This window comes from Crocodylus siamensis, chromosome 1 (assembly GCF_052110815.1).
Source record: "Crocodylus siamensis isolate JL-2025a chromosome 1, ASM5211081v1, whole genome shotgun sequence".
Classification (NCBI taxonomy): Eukaryota; Metazoa; Chordata; order Crocodylia; family Crocodylidae; genus Crocodylus; species Crocodylus siamensis.
In genome coordinates this window covers 374009742-374035055 of record NC_143395.1, presented here as the reverse complement: position 1 = coordinate 374035055, position 25314 = coordinate 374009742, and the positions used below count along the sequence as shown (strand labels likewise).

The window sequence follows — 25314 nt, the reverse complement described above, 5'->3', positions numbered from 1 at the left end:
ACAGGCTGTAATGTAATTAGCTGTTTTAATTTTAAGAGAAGTTGAGGTACTTGAAATGTCATCACCTCAGAACAGATTTAACAGGGACCAGTTGTACAGGTTGCTGGCACCTGGCTGTTTTTATGACACATCTACATAAAAGCAATGGCATAAAAAGATCAGGTCTTTGGTGTAGGTATTTCACATCCTATTCAGGTTCACACAACAGATGGCCAACATACCACACTTCTCACTGATGTGAATGGGAAGATTAGCCCTATAGAGTTTCAACCGTCTTACTGAGAGATTTCTTTAGCAACTGTTTTGTAAATATTTGAAGTGTGTATCCTCAACTGACATTTCTCCTTGATTCACTAAAGAAGATGTGGTGAAAAATATATATGATAAATTTTAAGATTTTCATCTTCCTGAAGACATTGTCCCCTAAATTAATCTTAAATCACACTTCAGCCCAAGAGAGGGAATTACTTTTGTGAATTATTGGTATCAGGCACTTAGGAAAGGAAACTCTTAACAAGTATGCCTAGGAAGCTGATTAATGCACGTCAGATTCCTGAATCTCGAAAACTGAACATTGGATTACATTTTCCAAAACTCTCAAACCCTTTATTAGTGCATGTAGAGTCCACTAAGTCCCTTGACAATAGATTCCTTTGTATTTTTCTAGAATGAAGGAAGCATCTGGATGAAACGTGAGTAACAGAAACCCACACAGGTGTAAAGCTGAGTTTGGATCTCATGTAGAATTTTGTTCTTTAAAAGGGTATTAATAAAACAAAGAGTAAAACTAGTAAACGAAGTGTAGGTGGGTACAGTAATGAGCACATGAGAACGGAATATTACATCTCTTTAAATATTAGCTTCTAAGAAATATAGCAATAAATATGTCATTTGCTATTCTTAAAAATTAGCCAGGATTTCATAAATATGGTAAGGGAAAGGGTTATAGATTTGTTCATCAATAAATACGGATGCATTCAACAGAGATCCACAAAAATCTAACAGGCAAATTTTCCAATCATGTCCACATCCTTTCCTATACAATATTCCCCCTTGGTCCTGTTAGAAATTACCTTAGCAAGAATGTGTACACTTAACTAGGGAATAATTTTTACAGTCTAACCACAATCATAATTAATGGCAGAATAAAAGCAATAGAACACTGGAGACATAAGATTTAAAGATAATTCCACTGATGTAAAACAATTAAATGGAGAATCAGGTAAAAACAAGAAATATTTCAAGAATAGGAAAGTTTTTCAAAGGCTGAACAGAGGGCAATATATTCAGAAACAAAGTAAAATAAACAATACCAGCTTGCCAACAGTTTCAAAGGTGGAATCCAGTTTAATTTATTATTCAGCCTAAGAACATGAGTAAGATCTTGGTCATCAAGAAGCTGAAGATCATGACGAAGCCCATTTCCCATTGCCCCCTCTAGTCAGTGTAAAATGTTCTGGATTTTTCTTTGTTTCATTTGTTATATTTTTAGCCTGTGACAGCTGAGAGGAGAAAAAAATTCTCAAGTAAACCATCAGGCGTGATAAAAAATTATTTAACAGAAAAATATCAAAATCACAGTCTTTGTGCTGAAAGAACAGAAGCCAATGGAATCCAACGTGAAGAAGGAGAAATGATGCAATTGTTTTCTTTTCAAATTTGGACTCCACCCTAAACTGACACCTGAGGTCTACCATTTATTAACAAACTTCCTTCATCTAGAGGAAAGGAAGAATGAATGTCTGAAAGCCTGGCTACTCCCTAATTCTACATTTTGTGCAGTTAACTTAAGAACAAGAGTTAAATGAGATCCTGCTCAAAGAGCTTCAGTTTTCTGTATGCCTTTCAAGATATATTGCAGCACAGCAAAGAGATCAGTTCAGACAACACAAGGAATAACCTAGATGTGTGTCATTTAGAAAACCAATTTGTTCTTTTTTTGAGAGAGAGTAACACATAGGAGGCAAAGAATTTGAAGGAATATTGAGTTGATTAAAAGAACTAAATCTGTCAAACTGAAATACTGTACTCTAGGTCCTTGCATTCAGCTCCTCACTGCATTAGGTAAGCACTGATTATTTTATTGGTCTGTGGGTTAAGTACAATACTTAAGGCCTGAATAGTTTCCTATTTGGCATTCAAGCAGTAATCTTGAACCTGACCTGGATGAACTATTGCCGTCAGGGCCAAGCAGTAATCCAAGTCTCTACTCTCACGCTACCTTTGACATCTCCTGAGAAAAGATTTTTTAAAGAATATTAATCAGATTTATTCTATAGGAAGTTAACCCAGCACAGTTCTACTATATATACAGTATAGATATAGTACGATAGAATGGGTACAGTAAAGCTGTGATAGGTTCACCTCCTAGAGTATGAATTTGGTACATACATGTGTATACATATATTTAATCATTGTGTTTATGTAACAAATTGTATATGCTACTGCATATATAATTATGTTCCCACCATGTTACATAAACAATATTTTTAATTAAATGGATGAACTAGAAATTCTACAGAAGTCTGTTCTGTGTCTCCTGTTCTTTTATTAGCTTAGAAATGTAACACTTGAGTTAGTTTATTTTGTAAGATTATCTATTTGGGCTGAACTCCAAAACTCCCTATACACCCTTAAGTGTTGCAGCCCCATGTTGCTTTGCGTCCTCCTTTAAATCACTCATTCAGTACAGCTCTACAGCTTTATAGGGTATTTTTTATGTCAACCAAGCATGCAAATTTTTTAGGCAAAAATTATCAGCTCTCAGACCTTTACAGTAGAGTACAGTACAATGAGCTGAAGCAGTAGTGACCAGCAAGGGATGAAATGCCATCTGTTGGTAAATTTCCCTCCTGAAATGGACTACAGAATATAAAGAAAACAGGGCAAAAATATTCTGGGGAAACAAGTTATTTATTTTTAAAATACAGTACGTACAGTTCAATATGCTTAGATTTTACAGGCACATTTTCCTAATAATTACGTGACTTAAAAGGAGTGCTACTACAGCTCAGTTGACAGCAGAAGCTGATACACTTCTTAGGATACAGTACACTAATTTCTCACTTCATACTTTAAATCTATTCCCTGTTGCACACTCACAAATTCACCCTTAAGTAATTCTAGGCAGGTAAATTGACTGTCTCCAAATACCCATTAGAAACAAACTTCTTCCTTAGAGGACCCATTACATCTATGCAGTAGAACCCAGAATTAAATTAAATAAGCTATAGAATGCATTCCTGTATTTAGAGGAACCCATTAGGAACTATGAATCCCATAAGTTTACACTATGATAACGATTAAAAGAAAAATGCTGATCCAAAATGTACATCAATGTCAACTCCAAGCACTTTTTTAAAGCCTATTAGTCACGTTTCCAAAATAAAGTCACAGAACATTGTGTATTTTTATACATTTATTAGATAACTTACAATTATCTAGGATAATGTTAAATCTAGCAGAACACGTGAACTGCAACCATTATGACATGGTCAAATATGAAACACAATTCAAACAGTGTGATGTAACAATGGCACAAATGAGGGTGATTTACTTTTGCTGATTACTTGGAAAACCCCCCCGAACACGTTCCTCATCATTTATCTTTGTAAGTTTTACAGGTTTTGCTAGTAAATCAACAGCATCTTCTGGTTTCCTGAAACACATTCATAAGAAACTGCTAACTTGGAAAAGAAAATAGCCAAGCACTTTCCTTTAGAAAAAATGCAGAACTATATTGCAGAACTTATAAAGTCCTAAACATATTTGGTGAATGTGTCAATATTTACAGTGGTGCAATGAGCAAAATATAAGGGCCTTAGTTGAAACAGTGTTCGCTCCTTTTTTACTGAAGACAGAAAACCAAATAATCACATACAGGGAAAACCACAACTAATTACCCCCATTATCTCTGTACATCAGAGGGGTACACATTGAACACAGTATATCAATTTTCATACTTTGCTGCTGCCAGTTAACTAAAACAAATAGGAATTTAACCAACATGCACAAATACAGACATCAGAATCCATATAAATATGTATGTGCACACTGTGTATATATATAGCTAGCTTTTATATAAAATGTGTATACACACATATATTTTTATATACATATTGATTTCATTTGGAAGCTATGGGCACTCAGGAACTCTGAAAATGCAAGTCCAGAGTAACATTGGTAGAGCAAGCCCTTCCAACCATGTTACCACAAAAGGCATATCTCAGAACATTCTCTGATCAGAAAAAAAGGGTCTGCTGCTATTGTAGTGATATACCAAGCATTTTGAATAGCTTTACTCACATATGTCCATATCTGCAAGCAAAGCAATTCCAGACTGTGGCAGAGGCTGTTTTTTTAAATAAAGTATATTTGGGAACAGGATCTTGTTATGAACAAGCAAACACAAATCTAAATTTAGATTAAGCACAAACTTGATGTATTTGCTTGTATAAAATGTGGACACCAAGGAAAAGCACAGCAACCAAATATGTATATTCAAAGAATAGTGAAGTAAATGTAGCCTCTTCAAATTTGTCTGTTTCTTGAATCTTCAATTTCTTGTTGGATAAAATAACAAATCTGGGTGCATTTAAAGATTGTTTCCAATTAATTGTAAAATTTAGAGCTGGAGGACATCTTCCGTGACATACCATGCTATATAAAGTTCACTGGGGAGTGTAAAAGATATAGCTGCAGAAGCAAGTACTGCTATTTTTTCAAGTTTTTTTTTATAGCACTCCATTCTCAAACCATATGCTGTTTAAGACTTTTTAACACTGTATATCCTTTCTTAAAATACACTCACACATATATACACAATGACATATGCATATTTATATTAATACCCCCACACCTGTATACATTTTACAGCCACATATACCATATTAAAAAGGTACAAAGGGCTAAAATAACCAGATACAATTTACTGCTCTTGAATGACTATAGTTTTGCAATCCAACTTTTTCACATTATGGTGGTGGGCGTTAACTACAGCTTCAAGATTTACTTTAAAAATAGTCCAACATAATGTGATTTAATTACAATGCAGAACAACATGCTTCATGCGCGGATCAAGGCCAAATATGTCAAAATATTACCATTCTTAATGTTACCTTTATTGACCAGGTTGCATAAGTAAATATTCATGCATAATGCCCAATACTGCACTCAGTGAAGTCAGTGGTGGTTTTGCCACTAACATAAAAAGAAGCAGACCCAGGTCCATCCATGAAGTGTAAATGAGAACTTTTAGCATCATATAAAGTTTGTAAGAGAAGATGCTCAGGCACTGTAAACTGTCCAAGCTCTATTGACTTTATATAACTTTTTATAGCTATAACATTTTAAGCCAGGTGAACCTCTCCCACAAATACATTTTTTTCATATATTCATTTAAAGGAGCTAGAAACCTGACAAGACTGTACATGGATTTCAAAACCCTGCGCTTCAATGCTTGAACTGCTTGTTGCTTAAAAAAAGAGAAAGTTGCACAAAGTATTAGGGAAATATTTGTAAGAATCCACAAAGTTCTAGGGAAGCAAAACATTCACAATTTATACAGGACTTGCAACCACATTATACTGTCCTTATCATAGGCAAAAATTATGCAGCATCAGGCGAGATGTAAAAGGTCCAAACACTACAAAGATTCTTAAACTACTTTGCTATTTAATAAAGTTGACAAAGCTAAGTGACAAAGTAAAAGCTGAGCTAGAAGCAAGCAAGGCTACAGGACCAACTTAATCACATTTCAGTTCCATCAATAAACTAAAACCTTATGGTCTTGCTCCAAAGAAATATTTTATTTCTCCTCACATATAATGGAATTACACTCTACGTAACAGGGGATCTCTAAGTCTATATATGGTGGGCCTTTTCAAACTCTAAGGGACTTTCAAGCCTGAAATTAATTGTCCCTGTAAAGCCCCTTAATAAAAGTCATATGTTGAAATAATTAAATGTTAGGGACTAGCGTGTCCCTTGAAACAATCTAGATGGAAACCTGGCTATGACACTGATTATTAGTATATTATCCATCTTCCCCTCCATAACTAAACAAACCCATGGAATTTATGTTCACCAGTAATTTCTATGCTCAGTGTGGAATACACTATACATAGTGGACTTCTATAACCATGCCTAGCCCGTAAGACGGAAGGCAGGAAAGTTAAAATTCTGGGAATTTATTTTCTTTACAGACAAAACCAATCCCAGACAGCCAGTGGCTACTTTGTTAACTCTTTCATAGCTTTATTTGCTGTTTGGCAACTGATTCCAGCACACCATCAACTATTATGGTCTCCTCTGAATTAAGTAATGCATTTTACAAAGACCTACCTATAACAGGAACAAGCACAAGCAACTTCACAGCTGTTGGTTCTTTTAGGTAAAACAGGACAGCCTTTCATCTCAGAAGGGGGTCTCTTAATTCTTGTAGGAAACACTTTTAAATCTGAAGGCTGAAGCAGGTACTGTGAAACACGGTTTTCAAAATGGAATGATCTAATGCTTCAATAAACCTGACAGATCCGTCTCTTTCTCCCTGAAAGATACCATAACCAAGTACTGAGTATCCATAAGGTAAGTCTTGTATTCTGCTGCCCTTTTCATTTTTGTTAGGTTTTGAGTATTCTCTGGAAACAAAATGGTAACAAGCCAAATTGTAAACCATAATATTACGTACCAACATTCTTTAGTTGCACCATTTTGTTAGGGGCAAATCAGTGTAAGTATAAAACAGAACTAAAAGTAAGTATGGCAGCTTAAAAGAAAGCCTGCCTATTTAAGGAAATTTTCTTGATCTTTTAAGATCTTATATCTGAGCTCAAAATATCACTTAAGTAGATTATGTTTACTGAGTGTACATTTCACACTGATTTCCTGTCTTAAATCATTAACATCTTAAATACTAGAAGTAAAATTAATTACTAAACATGAATGATCTCTGAACTATGGCTTAAATACAACAAATAAATATTAGATTGAAATTTAACAGAACCATAAATATTGAAAATATGCAAATCAAAGCAGTTCACTATTATTTTTGCAATAAAGCAGCAGAAAACAAACAGAATTAGTATGTGTATGTTAAATAACTGGTTATAATTCAAGACCTACTTTAACACTAAATGAGTTTTGCATATTAATGTTGTACAAAATGACCACGTATATCATTATCAACAGATAATAACGAAACAGAGAAATTAAAACTTTAAGAGTGATTCACATTCCCATCATATTTAAAGATTTTTCCTTTTTAAAAGGCCTCTTTGAAAAAGGTACAAAACACATTTTCTGTGTGTTAGACTAAGAAAGGTTTTCGTACTTTTAAGAAGAGAAACACACATTTCTTTGATCAATTAGGTGTTTACAAAAAGGTGGCAGCGTGCGTCTCAAGTGCTTGACAAAATATCTATTTTCCATCTAAATAGAAGTTTTTGTTAATATGTACTTCTCTGTGTAATACAAGAGCAATTAATGAAACTGGTCTTGCCTCGTACAGCGTAATATTCATGCTGCCTGTGACGTCTCCTTTTTAAGTCAACTGCAGTACAGCAAAGCTACTTTGAATACTTTTTTAAAAGTATTTTTCAGTTAGAAACCATACACAATTTCTTATTTTCTATTTTTAGATTAAACATTATTTAAAAAGTTAGAAAATAGTTGTGAATGCTCATATTAGGCAGAATGGAGAAGTATATCTGATATGTTAATTTTTTTCTATCAGGTTGGGCTATTCATTATCAAAGCAAAAAAATAAAAACAAAAACAAAAACTGCCTGTCCATACCATAATACTCATGTTATAAACTGTGAGCATACAATGACTACTTTAGAAGGTAAAAAGGGCTATGGCCTATTCACTTAATCCAGTCTTTATTCTCTTATAAACTGTATTCATTTTTGAGCAAAGCATTTAAATGCCTTCCCCTAAATTCCTGCATCAAAAAGAAAGTTTTAAACTCATAATATAATATGTACGTGCATATATGCACATATATTAATTTGGCTTTTTGTTTTTACAATTTAAATATGCAAAACTCTTTTGTGTGATTTACTGTTACTGTAAATTAGAGAAGATAATCTCTTAGAAAAACGTTAAATCTTCACCAAATCACAAACCATACACAATGTTCCATTTTTCTTTTACACTGAGTCTCCTACTGAATCCAAATCATCCGAAGAAAGTGGGCGGTACAGGTCCTGTAAGATGAAGGGCAGTATAGATTTGTTTACTGTGTTCAGTTTGTTGCACTGCAACTGTCCTACATTCTCTGCTATTGTGGGCCAGAAGAGGTGTGTGTGTGTTCATGTGCTTGTACATGAATGTATATATACATATATTCATATTCTTGGGTTAACTTAATGTCATTGGTCTGAAATCAGCAAAGACTTAGCAACTTAATAAACCTTAATTTTATCAATATAAAATATTTAAATGGCAACTACTAGACAATATCTGCCTACTTGGAAAAACCTCCTATCTCTTTGTGGAGTTGACAATGTCAACTCTATATAAACTGAATATATTTCCCTTTTGTTTCTTTTTCAAGTAGCAATAGAAAAGTAAATGCTTACCTTATGTATAAGGTAATCATGATATGAAACCCACTGGTCACATAGCATGGGTCCAGCAATATTAGATCCCAAGACAGTTAGATCCCACTCAGTACTGCAGTTGCATGAATAGTACTATCTGACAATGGTGCTTCTTTTTCACTTTTTTTTTTTTGTAAAAAGACAGCATGTAAAATCCCCTAGTCACTGGCTCTTTCTGATGGTAGCCAAGCAACGAGCTCATGCCGGCAGACAGAAAGAGAATGTGAGCATCTCTACTTCTATTTTTCAACACCTACTCTTAAGCATCCTTTCACTGATCAGATAATCCTCAAATGCCAGAGGTGTTGGAGTATAATGGGTAGCCTCATTCAATTTACATAACACAATCTCTTTCTATAGATATACAAGAAAATGGAAGAAAAAGTTCACCAAGCAGGAAGGTATAGGCTAGAGCAGCATAATTTTAAACTGAATTAAGCATACACATTGGTTTAGAAAGCTAGGAAATGAATGCTGGTTCCCCATGTGGCTTGCATATAACACACCTAATTTGACAAACACATCTGCTTTGATACTATGAAGACAATAGGACTCCTCTGAGCTTATAATGTAATTAAAAAAATACTAGAACTAGGACAACTAGATAGACCTTGCTGAACATACAAAAACAAAAGATTGATGGAATCAGAAGCATTAGGGTTGCTCTATAGTTTTTCCCACTGAAAGAGTAATTTAAAAAGATTCCTAAAAACTGATTTTAAGAGAAAGGCATATATAAGGGCATGCCTTGCAAAGTTCAAAAGCCATGCACGTTTGGGGTTGCAATAAGTGCATGCAACATCTGGAATTTTGCATATATACCAGCCATATTAGGGACTGAGATGCCTATATTCTCCAGTGTACAAATACATCCACATTTGTACATACACATTTAGTAGCTGACATGAAATAACAGGCCCCACTTCTGAAAATCATGGTTTAAGTGCATCTCTCTTGTGCTGTGAGCAATTCAGACAGAGGAACAGCTGATAAGCTATAAAATGATAGTTCTTTCTAACCAAACTTCCTAACCAAATAGTTTTGGGGGGTTAGTTTTCCTACTTCACCAAATGTGGAAGAATATCCATTACAAATTATGAAACTTTGGTTTGCGATGCATCTTAATTCATTCGCAGTTTGTACACAGGCCAAGCTAAAACCAAATGTAAAAAATGTGTTTTTAATTACCTAATCACATTTATTTTTTTGTAGTTGATACTACAGTAAAAGTCAAATGAACAATTTACATGTTTTTATTTTTTCCCCCACTTCCTCACTTTTCTTACATGATGAAAATTTTTAGAAACTTTTCCTTTTTTTGGCTGAAATTTTCCAAACTTCAGCTTCACCCAAATCTGAGCAAAATCCATTCCCCACATTTTATATGATGGTTAAAAAGGCATTTCTGATTAAAAAAGACATTATGTTATACACAACTGAGAAAACTCCTGAACCTTATGGGCAATATCCTATTTGGTCTTGAAGAGACATTTACTGCACAGCAGACTAATTAACTGAGCAGTATACACATGCACCCTTATTAGGCTGAAGCTAACTAATTTACTCTGCAGCAAGGTAGTATTTGTAAATACAAGTACTATCCTCCAGCAGAGTAGAAAACTCTGTACCAGCACATTCAGAGCTAGGGGGAGCTTGTGCCCCATCCAGCCCCTGTGCAGTGCATTGAGCTGGGGGCAGCAAACCTGGACTGGCAGGCTGATCCCCTGAACCTCCTGCCAGCCAGAGCTGCTCTCTTCTGGCTCAACATGGTGCAGTCCTGGGTGGATGTGCAGATGTATGCCAGGGAGCAATAAACTCCAGAGCAATAAACTTTGGAGTTTATTGCTGCACATTAATAGGCACGTATGCCTTCACTTGAAGAAATGATCCTCTCCTGGTGGGGAAAATGAATAGCTCTCCTATTCTCTCAATGGCTTCCTTATGTTCCGTGTAAGAAGGAGCAAAGGGCTCCTGTTACTTTAAGAGGAGGCAGCAGCAGGCTGAGCTGGCTTTGCAAGGGCTGTCAGCTAGAAAGCAGGTAAGCCACTAGGGAGCTAGCAGCTAGTAGGCAGACAGACTTGTAACAGCTGCTAGCAGCAAGACACATAGGGGCAGCCATCTAGCTTGCTCTGAATCACAGAGCCTCAAACAGCTGAGCTAAGCAGCAGCAAGGTAGAGCAGGCAGATCATCAGGTCCATACTAGAAATCCCTGAGCGTGGCTGTAGGGTCACCTGACCAGAAGGGGATGGGCATTGGAGGCACATAAAGCCAGTGTCTGAGACCAGGCAGTCAATTCAGCTCTTCAGGCTATGAGAAGAGCTGCTAAACAGGATGGGTACAGAAGAGTGACTGGATGGTACCTGATCTGCCCTGGTAATGCCTAGATCTTGCAGGGAATATGACTCAGTATTGGAGGGGGGGAGAAGAGTTTGCTGTACAGTCAGTGAGCTAGTGTTTATGCTTGGACCCAGTGTGGGGATAGCCTTAGTTACAGCCAGTGGGCTTGCTTTTTGTCATCTTGGTTAGACTGGTTGACTGGGTGTGGCTAGAAGGGGTGAGGAGGAGATCACTTTGATGCCCAAGGGGCATGGGCAGTTTTGTGTACTGCCAGGGGACAGGCTTAAGGCAGAGACAGGTAAAAAACAGAGGTGTTAAGGCCTGAGCCAGGAGAAACAACTGAGGTGGTCTGAAGCTTAGAAGGCTAGGCCTAGTGCCCAAAAAAGGCAGGAACCAGGGCTTGGGGCCTAAAGCCTGAAAAGGGGACTGACAAGGGCTGGAGCCCAGGAACCAGGTTTGATGCAGCGGGCCTAGTCTGAGAGGGCCCAGCTAGAGGAAAATGGTGGAAGTTGGGAAGGCCAAGGCCTGGGGGGGGGGGGGGGAGAAAGGGGGAAGGAGGCCTAAGGAGACCTGACATGGAAGTGATTAATCATTAACATCTGCAAGGCCTGGGTGTGGCTTCAAGAGGGGCCTGCTGGCTGTAAGGCAAACCAGGGCTTGTGGGAAGGACTTGTGATCTGGGACTTGAGGGAAGCCTCCTTTTTTATACATCAACTAATTACATCAAGGTGTGGCAGGAGAGGGAAAAGGAAGGGTATCCAGGGAGCCAGAGTGGGGCAGAAGTTGCATGGCCACTGGGGGGGGTACAGTCCTGTTAGTTCTACCATAACATACATGTTCAACAGTAGCCAATAGGAAATGCCAGACACAGGAATGTGGGTGAACTCTGACCCCTTGTGCTTTAGACTTAGGGTAGTACATTGTGGGCGGAATCTTTTTTTACTTTATGTCCAAGTGGAAGTTTTGCAATCAAGTAAGTCCATGGTGGCATAGCAAAACTAAGGGAGACTAGGGCCCCTCCTGTCTTTTAGACCCAAGAACTGAGTGACTATATCACTAACCCAGCAAATGACCCAGGTACTAGACCCTACTTACCCACAGTGTGCCTGAAGCTGTCTCTCTCCAACTTCCCAACACAGTGCTCTTATCATCAGACCACAGGTTGTTAGCATTATATAATCCAGCACTCCTTTGAAGCTGAGCTACTGTAGTTTGAATTTAAGGCACTGGATAAAGTGGATGGAGAGAAGTGGGAGCTTCTTTCCCACCGGAATCATGAAGCCAAGCTAGAACCCAGGCCATGCTTCTTTCTAGCACAACTGCCATCTCACTGGGCCACATATCTTCTAGTTCCTGTCTTCCTCCTGGTCTCCCTCTCTTGGCTGCCCAAGGAGTCAGCTTCAAAAGGAGGGTGGGTGAAGGGAATGGATAATCCTTTTGGCCTGGCAATTATATCACTTTGCTGTAACTAGGCTTAAATAGATGAAAGAAGGGCCTAGAACTGAGTTGCTTACATCCTGGGCGAGGACCCTAACCACTGAGCTAAAGCACGGAAGAAAGCTACCCTTCCTCTTTCATCCCAACTAGTCACAGGTTTTTGTCATGCAGTGATTGAACCCGGTACTTGCCTTGCCAGAGTGCAGCTTGCTCAGGGGCCAGGTTAAATCTTATATGTTCATGCTGCACAGGAAGTCAGTTTGTAAGCTGTAAGTGCCAAAAATAGCACTTACGTGGCTGGAAAACTATGATTTGGGCACAGAGTGAAATAGGAGTCTACCCTTTGTGCCTCCATCATCTCAAGATCCAAACTATCCAGGTACTTACCTGAAAGAAAAGGACCCCACCCACTTTCTGCCCAGTAGACCTAACAGATAAATAATTTGCCCAGGGTTATGGGCTTTGCTCAGCCTGAGGGAATAAAAAAAGTTACCCAAAGAACCTTGTCTACACTTTGCCTCTAAGGTATCCCAACTTAACCTTCACTTTTTTCCAAGCTAGTGTGACCAGGCTATTTTGCCTTTAGCAGCTTAGCTTTCTTATTCTTGCACTAGCTTCCCATGAAGCCTGAAAGGTTTCCTATTTCAACCTACAGAATTGCAGGGCTCTCCCATTCATTTGATCTCCAGATATGGATCCTATTTCACCCAGGAGGCACACAGATCTCTGTTTAACATGTACTAAGAAGACTCGCCTGCTTACAGTTCTACCTGATCTTGACTGTGTAAGGCAGTTTCAGCAGGATGCATACCTGAATGATTGTCTAACTAACAGCAAAATTCCACTTTCACAAATATGCTAGCACAGTCCTAAACATGGTAGACCCAGGTTTTGGTCTTCCCTCTGCCTAAAAGGTTTGAACCTACATCTTTTATAACCTAGCAGGGTGCCCTAGCCATCAAGCTAGGTACAGCTAAGAACATGCTTTACCCCTGTCTAACTCCATGGCTGAGAAAGGTGAGACATGGCTGAGATGGAGACAGTTCTGGGGTCTCCTCCCATCTCACTAAGTTAAGCATTTTAGACAATTATTATTTAATACCAAATGCATCACTTACACTGATGTAAATCTGGAGTAATGCCATTGTAGGTAATGGCACTATTCTGGATTACACTTTAGCAACATTGGGAAGTATCTGGCCCAATGGACCCATGTCAATGCAAGTGGGAGGGACTCTGGCCTGTGGTGCACAAGGTGGTCTGAACACAAAACAGCATACTCACTCTACCCTTTTGTGCAAGATGGATGAGTGAGCAAGCTGTGGAGAGATGTGATTTCAAGAGAGATTTGACAGTGGAGAGTCATTTAGTGTCCTATATGACAGGACAGGCTAGTGCCAGTGTGTTGGAGAATGCTGGAGTACACATGTGGGCTTCCTTCTTTTGAAAGGAAAGTTAGAAACATTGAGGTTTGCTCCTACCAGTCCACAAGGCTTTATTTTTCTCTATGCAGACACAGTCATACCCTCCTTTCTGTTAGGATTCTGGATCATGTTATCCAAGAGGATTCTCCTATATGAAGTATTCTAATGAGAACAGCCACTAGGAAGCTAGTTTTTAGCAGGTGGAGCACCCTGTGAAAAAGCCTGTTCTCTGTCCCAATTTGTGTTTTTTTTTTAATGACTATATAAAACTAAAGGTACAAGCAACAGTAGAAACAAGGACTCACTCCTTCCATGCAAAGGCAACGCCCATCTCCCTAAGTTACAGTCATTCATTCCATTTTTCTTCCCATGAATCTTTTCCTCCTGGGGCCTAGTGACCTAGCTTCAATAGGAGGGGACTCTCCAGGTTACCAGATCTGTTGCTTGGTGGTTAGGACTCTACCTTGGGATACAGTACGAGATCAGAATTCAAATCTTCTCATGGGGAAGTAGTCCTGGGACTGCCATTTCCTGGGCAAGTGCCTTATTAAGTAGACTACTGAGAAAAGATTAGGTGGTAGTACGACATGAGCAGTGTCAAACAGTCTCTAGTCAGGGTTTTTTTTCCCAGTCACAGTTCCACAAGGGCCTTGCATGACATTTGTGTGTCTTCATAGGGACAGAAGTTACAAATAAACCAATTAAAGTGGTCAGGAACCAGTAGAAACCTGTAACAAGACATAAGTTTAGCACAAATAAAGCAGTTTCAAGATGGCTGAAACTGGCTTAAGATAAACCTAGTTAAATGTAGTATCAGACTTAACTGATTTGGGTCAAACTGGTTTATGGAACTTCTGTCCCAGACCCTTTCCTGGTTTAAGTTAAACCACAGCATCCCAGCATGCTTTTCAGCCCTGGGCTGTGCTCTCTGCTCCAACAGAGCAGGGCTGGCCCTGCCCCAGCTGCCAGAAGGGATTTTTCCATCCCCAGCAGCCAGGAGCGTGGCAGATTCTCCTGCTTCACCCCCTCCTCTGCCAGGGAATCAACTTAGCTCCCAGCTGGGGCAGGAGAGTATAGCCCCCACTGCCAGCTTCCCCCCTATACTAGGTATGGGGTGGGCATTTTTCCCACCTCCTTCATCCCCAGCTGCCCCACAAGACCTGCTGGGCTGCAGGCCACACTCACTGGGAAGCCCCATGCTGCAGGACAATCAGGTGCAGTGGAGCTGCAGCCCTCCTCCAGTGTCAGCCGCATTGCAGCCCTGCCACAGCCTGGTGGGTAGAGTGGGCCAGGAGCCACAGAGGCTGTGCCAGGCAGGGATGATGGGCAGTGGGGGTTGGGTCCAGCCATGCAGGGGGTGGAGAGGACTCCCCTGACACCTGCAAGGAGCTTGGAGTGGGCCCAGCTCCCCAGCAGGGGCAGGGATGAGGCACTAGGCTGCATTTCTTCCCAGGAGGCACCGGGCAACCCTGATGCTCTGACTCCCTCAGGCTGGGTTCAGTGAAGCGGTGGCACCAGGGGCTGTTCTCACCTCCCACTCGTGGGATGCATCAGGGGTCTGCAGTAGGGACGGAGGAGGGAAGGGGAGGAGGCTGCCATTTTTCCTCCCCATTCCCTTCTTAGCCTGCCTGCCAGCTGGGGAGAATATATCACAGAGTGATCCACCCAGCTCCTGGCTGCAGGGAAGCCCGCAGTCCCCACTTGAGCTGGGAGCCGGGGTGATCACCTGGCCATGCCCTCTTCCCGGCTGGCAAGCTGGCTGAGAAGGAAGTGGTGGTGGTGGTGGTGGGGGGGAATAGCCCTATTGTGGGCTTCCCAGCCCATTGTGTCAGGCACAGCCTGGTTGCGGAACAAATCTGGAAGCTGGCAGAGGTGAGGCACCTGTCACCTGCTAGCTACTCACAGCAGCCCCAGGCACTTGTGACAGGCTGCTGTAGGCCATAGGTGTGGGCAGCAGCGTGAGGAGGCAATGGATAGCCACAGCCTGCTCTGGCCTGGCCCCACGGCCCATGTGCATAGGCAGCGACTGACCCGCAGCAACCCACTCCAAGTGCCCAGTGCAGCCGCAAGCAGGCAGCAGGTGCCTCACCTCTGGCAACCGCGATAGTTCACTTCACTGTTGCTGCTGGTAGAGGCAGGGGCAGAGAGCCACACTCTAGCCCACCTGAAAACCGTGTGCGTGGGTCAGGAGGTGGCAGTTACTGACACCCACCCCCTCGGCCTCCCCAGCCCGGCCATGCTACTGTACCAGGAGGCAGTGGTGAGTCAGGCTCCCACACTCCCCACAGCCAGGTCACATCCCCCCTCCCTGCCCCCTCCTTGCATCTGGCTGGCTGCTCCTCAGAGGACCCAGCCCAGGATGCGTATTGGGGCCCCCACCGCTACTGCCTGCAGTGGGGGGGATTAACTCCCCCTTCCCTTCAGGCTACTGGCATCTGTCCCCTGTGGCCCCAGGCGCACGTGCACAGCCCAGGGTGCATGAGCAGAGCCTGCTGGTGCCCGAGCTGCCCCCCGCTACAATGAGGGGATTAAACACCCACTTCCCCTCAGGCTACCAGGGTCTGGTCCCATACCCGCTCCTGCCACCAGCCAGTGAGTGAGCAGGGGTGGCAAGGCTGTCTCCCTCCTCCCCCTCCAAGCACACCTGGGGTTGGGGACACTGCTGGTCAGGGTAGGGGTTTAAACCCCTTCCCAACCATGCTCGGGCCACACCTCTTCCCTTAAATTAGTTTCCCTGCAGCTGAGGGCTTGCTTTAGCACCCCTTGGCTTCTGGCCTGAGCCACTGCAGGCATGTGCTTGCATTTTCAGAGTCAAAAGTGGATGTCCACTTGCAACTTGGTTCAGTTTATGCAGGTTAGAGTAACCTGCAAAGATTGAATCAATTCAGGCTCTGGCTTTTTGAATGTCTGTCCCTAGTCCATGGAAATGGATTGTAAAAGAGCGTAAATGTAGTTAGATTCCTTTTTGCCCATGTTGCTTTGGTCCTGAGAATGTACAGTAGGATAGTCTTAGCCAGATGGGTAGAAAATTTACATGCATAAAGAATTTAGGCATTTTAGTGCAACTTAGGCTGTTACATGGGGCAAAACTGAATGTTGTTTCATAACTTTACACTAAAAAACTGCACAAGTGGCACTAAAAATCTTAGCAGTGAAGCAGATTGTAGCCCTTAGGATGCTGTCGGTATTTCTGTGTTGGCACTCTCAAGAGAGCCACAGAAAAGCATGCCCTGTCCACCTACTCTGTACTCATCAAACCAAGAAATGAGATAGCTAGGCTACACTTGTGGTGTGTCCTTTCTACTTCCCCCTGCTGCTGTCAAGCATACCAGAGACAGAGATCCTGAGCATGTCCTGACTCATGTCCAGGCTTGGCATGTATGGAGCTGGAGCTGGAGCAGGTGGGTGGAACATACGTCTTGACAATGTCCTTGAGGGAGCAGTGGAAAGAGTAGGGACAAACCCTAAGTGGCCTATATGTTTAAAGTTTTCTGCTTGATTAGTGTTAATAGGGACTAGTACCCAGGCTAAGTAACAAAGCCATATTTAAAATAATGGATGTAAGCAACTGAAAAATCCATTGTCCATGCAAAATAGATGATCTAGATGATCTGCTCAGGTCCCTTCCGATCCTTGAAACAATGAAACTATGAAAAATACTGTTATCCTAGAGGAAATTTTGTATTAGCATTATTTACAAGACTGTGGAAAAACAAACATAAATCATATCACAGGTAGTCAAATAAGGTATGTGTTTCCCCTGTTGTTATGTATTTATCATCATGTATTACCACAGTGCCTAACAGCCCTACTTATGAACTTGGAATCATGGTGCAAGATGCTGAGCAAACATACAACAGAAACAAGTCTCTACCACAAATGTGGCAAACCTCAAATGCACAGGTCTTCAACCATGCAACTGTGGAAATATTGAGTAAAGCATGTAGTGAAATTAAAATGTGTAACTCATTTTCTGTTTTCAAAATCTACAGCATAGAACTGTAAGAAATACATTGCTACTATGTTAAGGTAACAATTTTAAACACTTAGAATATAGGAAATACAAGGAGTTAAAGATCTTCTTTGTGACATTAAGTTGTCTGTATCAAATTATTCTGGACTGCTATATTGTTAAATCTTGCCTTTTTATGAAACTGGTCACACATTGTCCTGAAGAATTCATGCACAGCTCATTTACTTCAACAGAAGTTTCATGGATGTATGAAAGCACATACATACAAGTGACTAAGGATGAATTCTACTCTTTCATTTTCTGACTGCTGTGTATTTAAATGTGTTTGCTAAGGTGATATCAGTATTCACTGTAAGGAGCAGGCTAATACAGGGTGAGATCCTGACTTTGTTAAAGTCCATGGTAAAATTTTCACTGGTTTTAGAAGTGCTAGGACTGCTTTCTTAAAAAGTAAGGGCACTTACACACATGCAGGGAGGCTGTTCTGATACACTGTAATTCAAGCGCATGGAGCATGGAAATTATCATGTTCTAGCAGATTCCAGCATCATGTATATCAGCGTCCCTGTGCGGAAAAATGGTGGCATTTGATAAGCTTTAGTTTAAAGCACCCCTCGCCCGCTGTTTTTCAGCATGGAGATACTGATACGCATGATGCTCTGGGTGCTTTTATTTAGTGTGGCCCTGGAGCATGTCTGTAAACACCCTAAATGCCTAAATGAGCACATATTATAGGGGGTGATGTGAGTGACTCCTGGTTGAAGTGCCTAATGCCTCCTTCTTTCTTTTTTCTTTTGCTGTTGAAGTGAAATAGCCTTGTGGTAGAGAGAATGAGATCTGGGACTCCCAGCTTTTAAGCAAACATCCAAGCTCCACTAGGAAAAAAGCTAACTACTAGGGATGTGCGAAATGGAAGCGTTCTGTCTCGACCAGTGTTTCTACGTTTTGACAGAATAGTGTTTTATTTTGACTTCAGTCGAAACAACTGTTCTGTTTCGTTCCGTCGAAATGTTCTGCTGTTTCGACCCTGTTTCGATGGTTTGTCCATAGGGGAAGGGCAAAACAGGCTATAACTTTGGCATTTCTGGCCAGATTTGGATAAAACATGCGGGAATGGTAGCCCCTTCTGAGGGCATGAAACGTGCCAAGCTTCAAGACAATAGGTGCAGGGGGTTTGGGGGAACTGCACCCCAAAATCTTGAGAAAAAAACTCATGTCACGTTTATGTGTTAAGCCACAGCAGAGTCAAAACTGCAGGAATGGTAGCCCCTGCTGAGGACACAAAGCCTGCTAAATTTCAAGGAGATAGGTGCAGGGGGTCTGGGGGAAACTGCACCTCAAGCTGTGGAAATAAAACTCATGACATGGGTGACACTGTGTGTGTTAAGGTGCAGCAGGGTGAAAGCTGCAGGCCTGCTAGCCCCCGCTGAAGCCACAAAGCCTGCCAGCTATAGAGGAGATAGATTTAGGGATTCTGGGTTCTGGGGCCCTGCACCTCTGGCTGCTGACAGGCAAAACTCGTGTCATGGGTGCTTGTGGGACTGTGTCTGTCTTGGGGCACGGGGGAGGGGAAACTATTGCAGGCCTGGCTGCTAGGCCCTGCTGTGGCCACTAAGCCTGCCAGCTGTCAAGGAGATGGGTGCAGGGGTTCTGGGTTCTGGGACTATGAACCCCTAGCTGCTCACAGGCAAAACTCATGACATGGGTGCTTGTGCAACTGCTGCCTCTCATCAGGCAGCAGGACAGAAGGTCCCCCATCACTTGCCAGCACAGACCTGGTGGTAATAATTGAGCACAGTATGAACATGAGCCGGCAGTGTGATACTGTGGCCAGCAGGGCCAGCAATACGCTGGCATGCATCAATTGATGCATCTCCAGCAAAACCATTGCAAAGAAGTGATTTACCTGCTCTAGTCAGCTTTACTCAGCACTGGTGAGATCACAGCTGCTTCCAGTTCTGGGCTCCGCACCTTAACAAGGATGTGGTAAAACTTGAGAGAGTCCAGAGAAGGGCTACCCATATGGTCAGAGACTTGTACGGCAAGCCATACAAGGAAAGGCTGAGGGACCTGGGACTCTTCAGTCTGAAAAAGAGAAGACTGAGAGAGGACTTGGTAGCAGCGTCATGCCCTCAGAAGGGGCTACCATTCCTGCAAGTTTTATCCAAATCTGGCCAAAAATGACAGTTTCAACCTTCCCCATTATAGCCTATGGGTGAAATGTCAAGACAGGGTTGAAATGGTGAAACATTTTGATTTGCATTGTTTTGTTTTGAGGCTGTTTTGACCATATCTGTTTTGTTTCCATTTTGCTGTTTCAACCTCAAAACAGGTCAAAACAGCGTCAAAACAAAACTGGTGGCGAAATTTTTAGGCACAGCCCTACTAACTACTGTTTGCTCCAAACCTTTGCTATTCAGTAAGAAGAAACCCCCTCAGCCTAGAGAGGTGCCCTTTAAAAAAACCCAAAATGCTTAAGTGTCACAAATGACTATTTCCTTTCTTGTGCTCTGGAGGAGAATTTTGACAGCCTGCCAAAGTGCTGGACATTCTATTCAGCTGTGTCCCTGGCCATGTACTAAGACCCTGCTGGAAAATCTATGAGTAATCGAGTAGAGAGCCAGGGTTTCTTCTAGCACTTGTCTTGGCTCCCAGACCTAGCACATGACTTCAGCATCCCCTACCCCTATGGGAAGCAGGTTCTCTAATTTCAGCTGGAGGGCAAGGATTGCTAAGAGAGACTTCACTTCCATGAACATTTTGTGGGATTCAGTACATGATCCTCCTGTCTCGTACAGTACATAACCCTTCTGCCTCCCATCAGGAGTCCCAAATGCAGGAGTTCTGCCATGTCCCAGGTAAAATCCAATCAAACTCTCAAATTGACTATGTAGTCTCAACAACCTATGTTACCACCTGGGGCACTACATGTAGCAAGAGTCCCCTACATCTTGCAGGACAGAGGAAGGCTTGCAGGGTTCCCTCTATCACTTTGTTCCAGCAGGCCATCTTGTCCTTTCCCTTGATTTGCCTATAGTTCAAACTCTATGAGATACCTGCATTTGTTTTTACCTTGTTTTTAAAACAAGATAGCAATTTCATACAAAGACAACATTAAAAGACCATTATTTAGGTTGCAAGAGCCAGCACCCACAATTTGTCCATGAAACGATAATTCGCTCATTATGAACATGCATTATGATCTTTAATGATGGAATAACATATTTTTGCTGCAGGACTTCATTTAGCTCACAGCTTACACATGGAAAGGGGTTTAAATTAAACTTGCGTGGCAACTGTAAATCTTGTATTTTCTAACTTTTGAGTGTTCACCTTTGCAACCCAAAAAACATTCTTTATACAAATTAACGTATGATTGTATATAAACAGATGTTGCCTCTATATAAGCACACATAATGTAAGTTTTTATGTTCTTCATAAAGTGTGCACAGAACAACCTACCTTTTTTCCCTTTTCCACTACAGAGGACAGCTGGGGCCAAAGTCTGTCCACAGGTATGTGTGCATACTGTGTATTTCTCACCAAACTTTGAGGGACCCCCTCTGAGGGCAAAATTCTATAATTTAATGACAGTATAGTTTCTCTTCTAGTTTAGCTTGCATTTGAAAGTGAACTTTCCTCAAACTGAACAACAAAATCATAGCATCACCAGACAAAGCTTAAAATCCTTTTACATGCCAACTTGATGACATCATGTCTGATTTAATGCAGAAAAACAGGGTAAGAAGAAGTCATGTGTCATACTCTGCATTCAGGGGTCAAAAACTTTGTGAATAGGATGCATTTGGTGTGCTTTCACCCCCTTCCCAGTGAACACTCATAATAGGAAAATTCTCTTCTGCTCTCCTTGATGGGAAAAAAGCATCAGTAACAAGGAAAGAAATGATAGCTTCTTATCAGAGAAAAGAGGTAGTGACACAATGAATGAGATAATCCTTTGTGGTAATCTATATGGCACCCTTTATTGTCAATGTGAAATCCTGTGAATTTAGATGACTCTTTCCCTCCTCTCCAGTAACTTGCTAATGATTAAGCCATAACCCTTATAAGATCAGAAGGACCAAGATGACAGTTAAGAAGTAAAACCTCGTCTTAAATGAAACTCGTGCTCTCACCTGTTATGTCTCAAATGATAAAGAACCTGACTAACATGAAGTCTGAAACTATTTTCTTTGTCAGTTTTGCATGCAATTCTATTCTGTTGAGATAGGAAGTTGATAGTTTAGTTATAAATAAAGGAGGCAAAAAAAGGCATGAGTTTAACTGCATTTTTCAACAGAAATTTGAGACAAGGTGCAGTGCCTCAGAGAACATGTCACTTAGGCCCAGACCCAACAGTTCAGAAACTGTCAAAAGATGGTAAATGGACATCTGGCCTACTCTTTTTGAACTGATGCAATTAAATCAATGTGCACAGTCCTGCTGGGTTGAACCAATAATGCTCCTTTACATAGGAATAGCTAAAGTAGTAACAAGGCTAGCACCATTGCTCTTGATAGATAGACACATTGGCTGTGTCCAGATGAGTGCGGCAGTGCAGTATGTGGCACTTCAGACCTATCTGTGGCACCACACACTACACATGCAAGCATTCTCCATGCTTCTACTTTGCAATGTGGGGTGCTTTCTTGACCTGAGGAAATCCCGCGGTCAATAAAAGAAGTGGGGTGGTGCACTTGGCAGTAGTGCACATCGCCCAAAACCAAAGTCTGGCCAGCCAGAGCCATACTCCAGCTTCTGGCCAGACTTCCTGCCATGGGTGAAGCCCCAGGAGGCCCCCAGGTAAGGCTGCTGGCCCTAGTCTCCCCTAGCCCACCTGGGGTAACCTGTCACATGCCAGAGCGTGCATGGCACAGGCATTCCTCAAGGACAAGTAACGGTGGCACGAAGTGCACCGTTGCTACTTGTCCCCCGGGAAACAAACATTCACGCTCATCTGGACATACTCGTTATGTAGTCTCCCTAGGTCTTGGGATTAGAAAGCTGAGTCTACTCATAATTTTGGGCCACCAAGTACCAATGCAACTTGCTCTTGCCTTCTTACTGAGCCAATTTGGGTGGCTCAATCTAAGTATATGCTCGAATCAGAGTTAATTATAGAGTACTTTTTCATTTTGCCTTGGAGTCAAAACTGGGATGGCTTTTGTATGGGATATCTTGCCTACTACCAACTTAAAAATGTAGGACTTGAATGATGTTTAAGCTTTCTTCCAGTTGTAAAAGGCTTGACAAAAAAACAAAAGATGCAAAAAAAAAGTTTTGAAAACAACAGTTGAGGTATCTTCTTTTTCTCTTCTTAAACTACTTTCCAGCACATTTAATATTTTGAAAGGCAGAAATCAGCTGCATTCCAGTTGCTTAAGTGTTGCACAAGCACAACAAGAATGGTATCCAAGCTTTTTCACCCCATCCCTTTAAGTGTTATGGACACTTGTGGAGAAAGCTATTTGATGGCACAAAGATCTCTGCTCAGCCACTCTCAAATATCAGTTTCCTCATTTTCTTACCCTCTGTTTCCGCAGGCTTCCTGGGCTGGTGGGAGATGGGCTTGGAGACTTCCCAGAGCGGGGAGTAGAAAGCTGGCTACCAGGGGTTCCATTAACTAGAAGAGCAATAAATAAATAAAGAAAAGATGGTGTGTAAGCAAAAGCAGAGAAGAATTATTAACTTTAACATATTGTGTTCTTTCTATTTTTTCTTACTGTACTTAGTGTCTCTATCAGATTGTAAACATTACATAGAAGTAATTCACAAATGAACTTTCTTAGCACTGTGAGTCCTACACTGACAGTTTAGATGGTGCTTAGACAAATAATCAACACATCTAAAATGACTGTTTAGTCAAAGTCAATGAACTTCATTACATTTTCTTAAACTGCCTAGTTTCTATGCATACAAATGATGGAAATCCATATGCTTTGTTGCCTTAACAAATATTTGCTATATTTAATCCCTTTCATTTAATTTAGTTGTGCCTCCCAGTGGTACCCACTAGGAATAAAAAGCAGCACTGCTTGCAAGAACAAATCACTGTAGCTTAGTTTCAGATACTCTGTTGTTTGAAGAGATTTCTGCATTACTATCAGACCCAAACATCATCTCAGAACAAACTCTAAAACACTGGACCTACACAAATAAAGGGGCTGTAAAACCCCTGCTACACATCTTACCAAACCATCACTTTCTTAAATAAGTTCATTTAAAAGAAAATCTATTTTTAGGAACAACTTTTGCATTTATTTTTCTTTCTAAAATGAATGAAAACTTAATACTAGCAGACCACAACTGCTTGCTACAAAGTAATCACATGGAAAATATTGATAAGATTCCTAAAAGCTTATTAAAGAATTTAAAGAAATACTACCTAATAGAGATACCCTTTAAATAAGCAACTGCCATATTACAATCCATATTTATCAGCATCAAGAAAAAAATCAGCTAATAGATGCCTCAATCTGAATCTTACAGTAATATTTACTAACTAGAGTACCAGCAAAACATTTAACTTACCTTCTATGAGCTCTAACATGGACACAGTCTTAATGTTTTAACCTGATAATAGCAAGCAAAAAAAATCTTGCCCTGTACTAAGCCAAGCTGTAGCAAAAATGAGAGGCAGTGGGATTAGTTAAGGATAGCTAAGGCTGCTCACAGAGCGAGCTGAATGAGATGCTGGATTCATAAGCAGAAGCCTTTTCTGCGTAAGGCTGACGTCTTCAGAGCAGCAGTGGGAGGTGCAGGTGCTGTCTTAGGGCTACATCAAAGGTGTCAATTAAGCATATTGCCGCTGCTTCAGAATGCTGAGCAACTGCAACCCCCACTCTCCTTCCACGAAGCCCCGAAAGCCTAAGCAATTTCATATGCTCTGCACTGAATCATAACGAGGTGCCTTTGGGGGCAATATACCAAATGACTCATCTGAAAATCAAAATGACAATAACTCTTGTAAAACCTTGGCTGACTGGCAAGCTAGCAACTGCTAAATCCTTCAGATAATGCAGCAGGTCTTTTTAATAGATTTTTTTATTGCTTTTACATACCAATTATTCTCACCAGTAAATATTGGGCCCACATGTTATCAAAAGGGGATGCACACTTACTTTCCTATGGTACTCCGAGATGCATTATACAATACATTATACACAATATGGTTGTGGCTAATAACATGATTTTACAACTAAAACTAGCTCCACTAATAAAGTGTTGGGTTTCTATGATTTTTTTTTCTCATTTGGACAGAAGAGAGAAAAAGGAAACAAAGGAGAGATTAAAAACAAAGTACTGGAGACTAAAAGTCTTCAAGCCTGCTTTACATGGAGCAGACTTACAAGGCCAGTTAGAAACATCAGCTTCACTAATGTAAAAAAAGAAACCATCCTCCTTTACTTTGATCAGATCATCAGAGATCTGACTACTGTCAGAGTGAAATTTAAGGTGGTAGCTTCTACTGAGAACATCTATATCAGTAGTCACCAACCAGTGGATCTCGATCCACTGGTAGATCTCGGAGCCTCCTGG

At 41.1% G+C, this 25314-nt stretch overlaps 1 protein-coding gene across 2 annotated transcripts in view; it reads right to left on the bottom strand.

Moving 5' to 3' along the window:
* DCLK1 (doublecortin like kinase 1) overlaps positions 1-25314 on the bottom strand; it is a 405319-nt gene that overhangs the window by 69877 nt on the left and 310128 nt on the right. For both annotated transcript variants that reach the window (XM_090027476.1, XM_090027468.1), the window contains exon 6: positions 23304-23398. In XM_090027476.1, coding sequence (XP_089883602.1) covers positions 23304-23398 — 95 coding nt within the window. The remainder of the gene's footprint in view (positions 1-23303; positions 23399-25314) is intronic.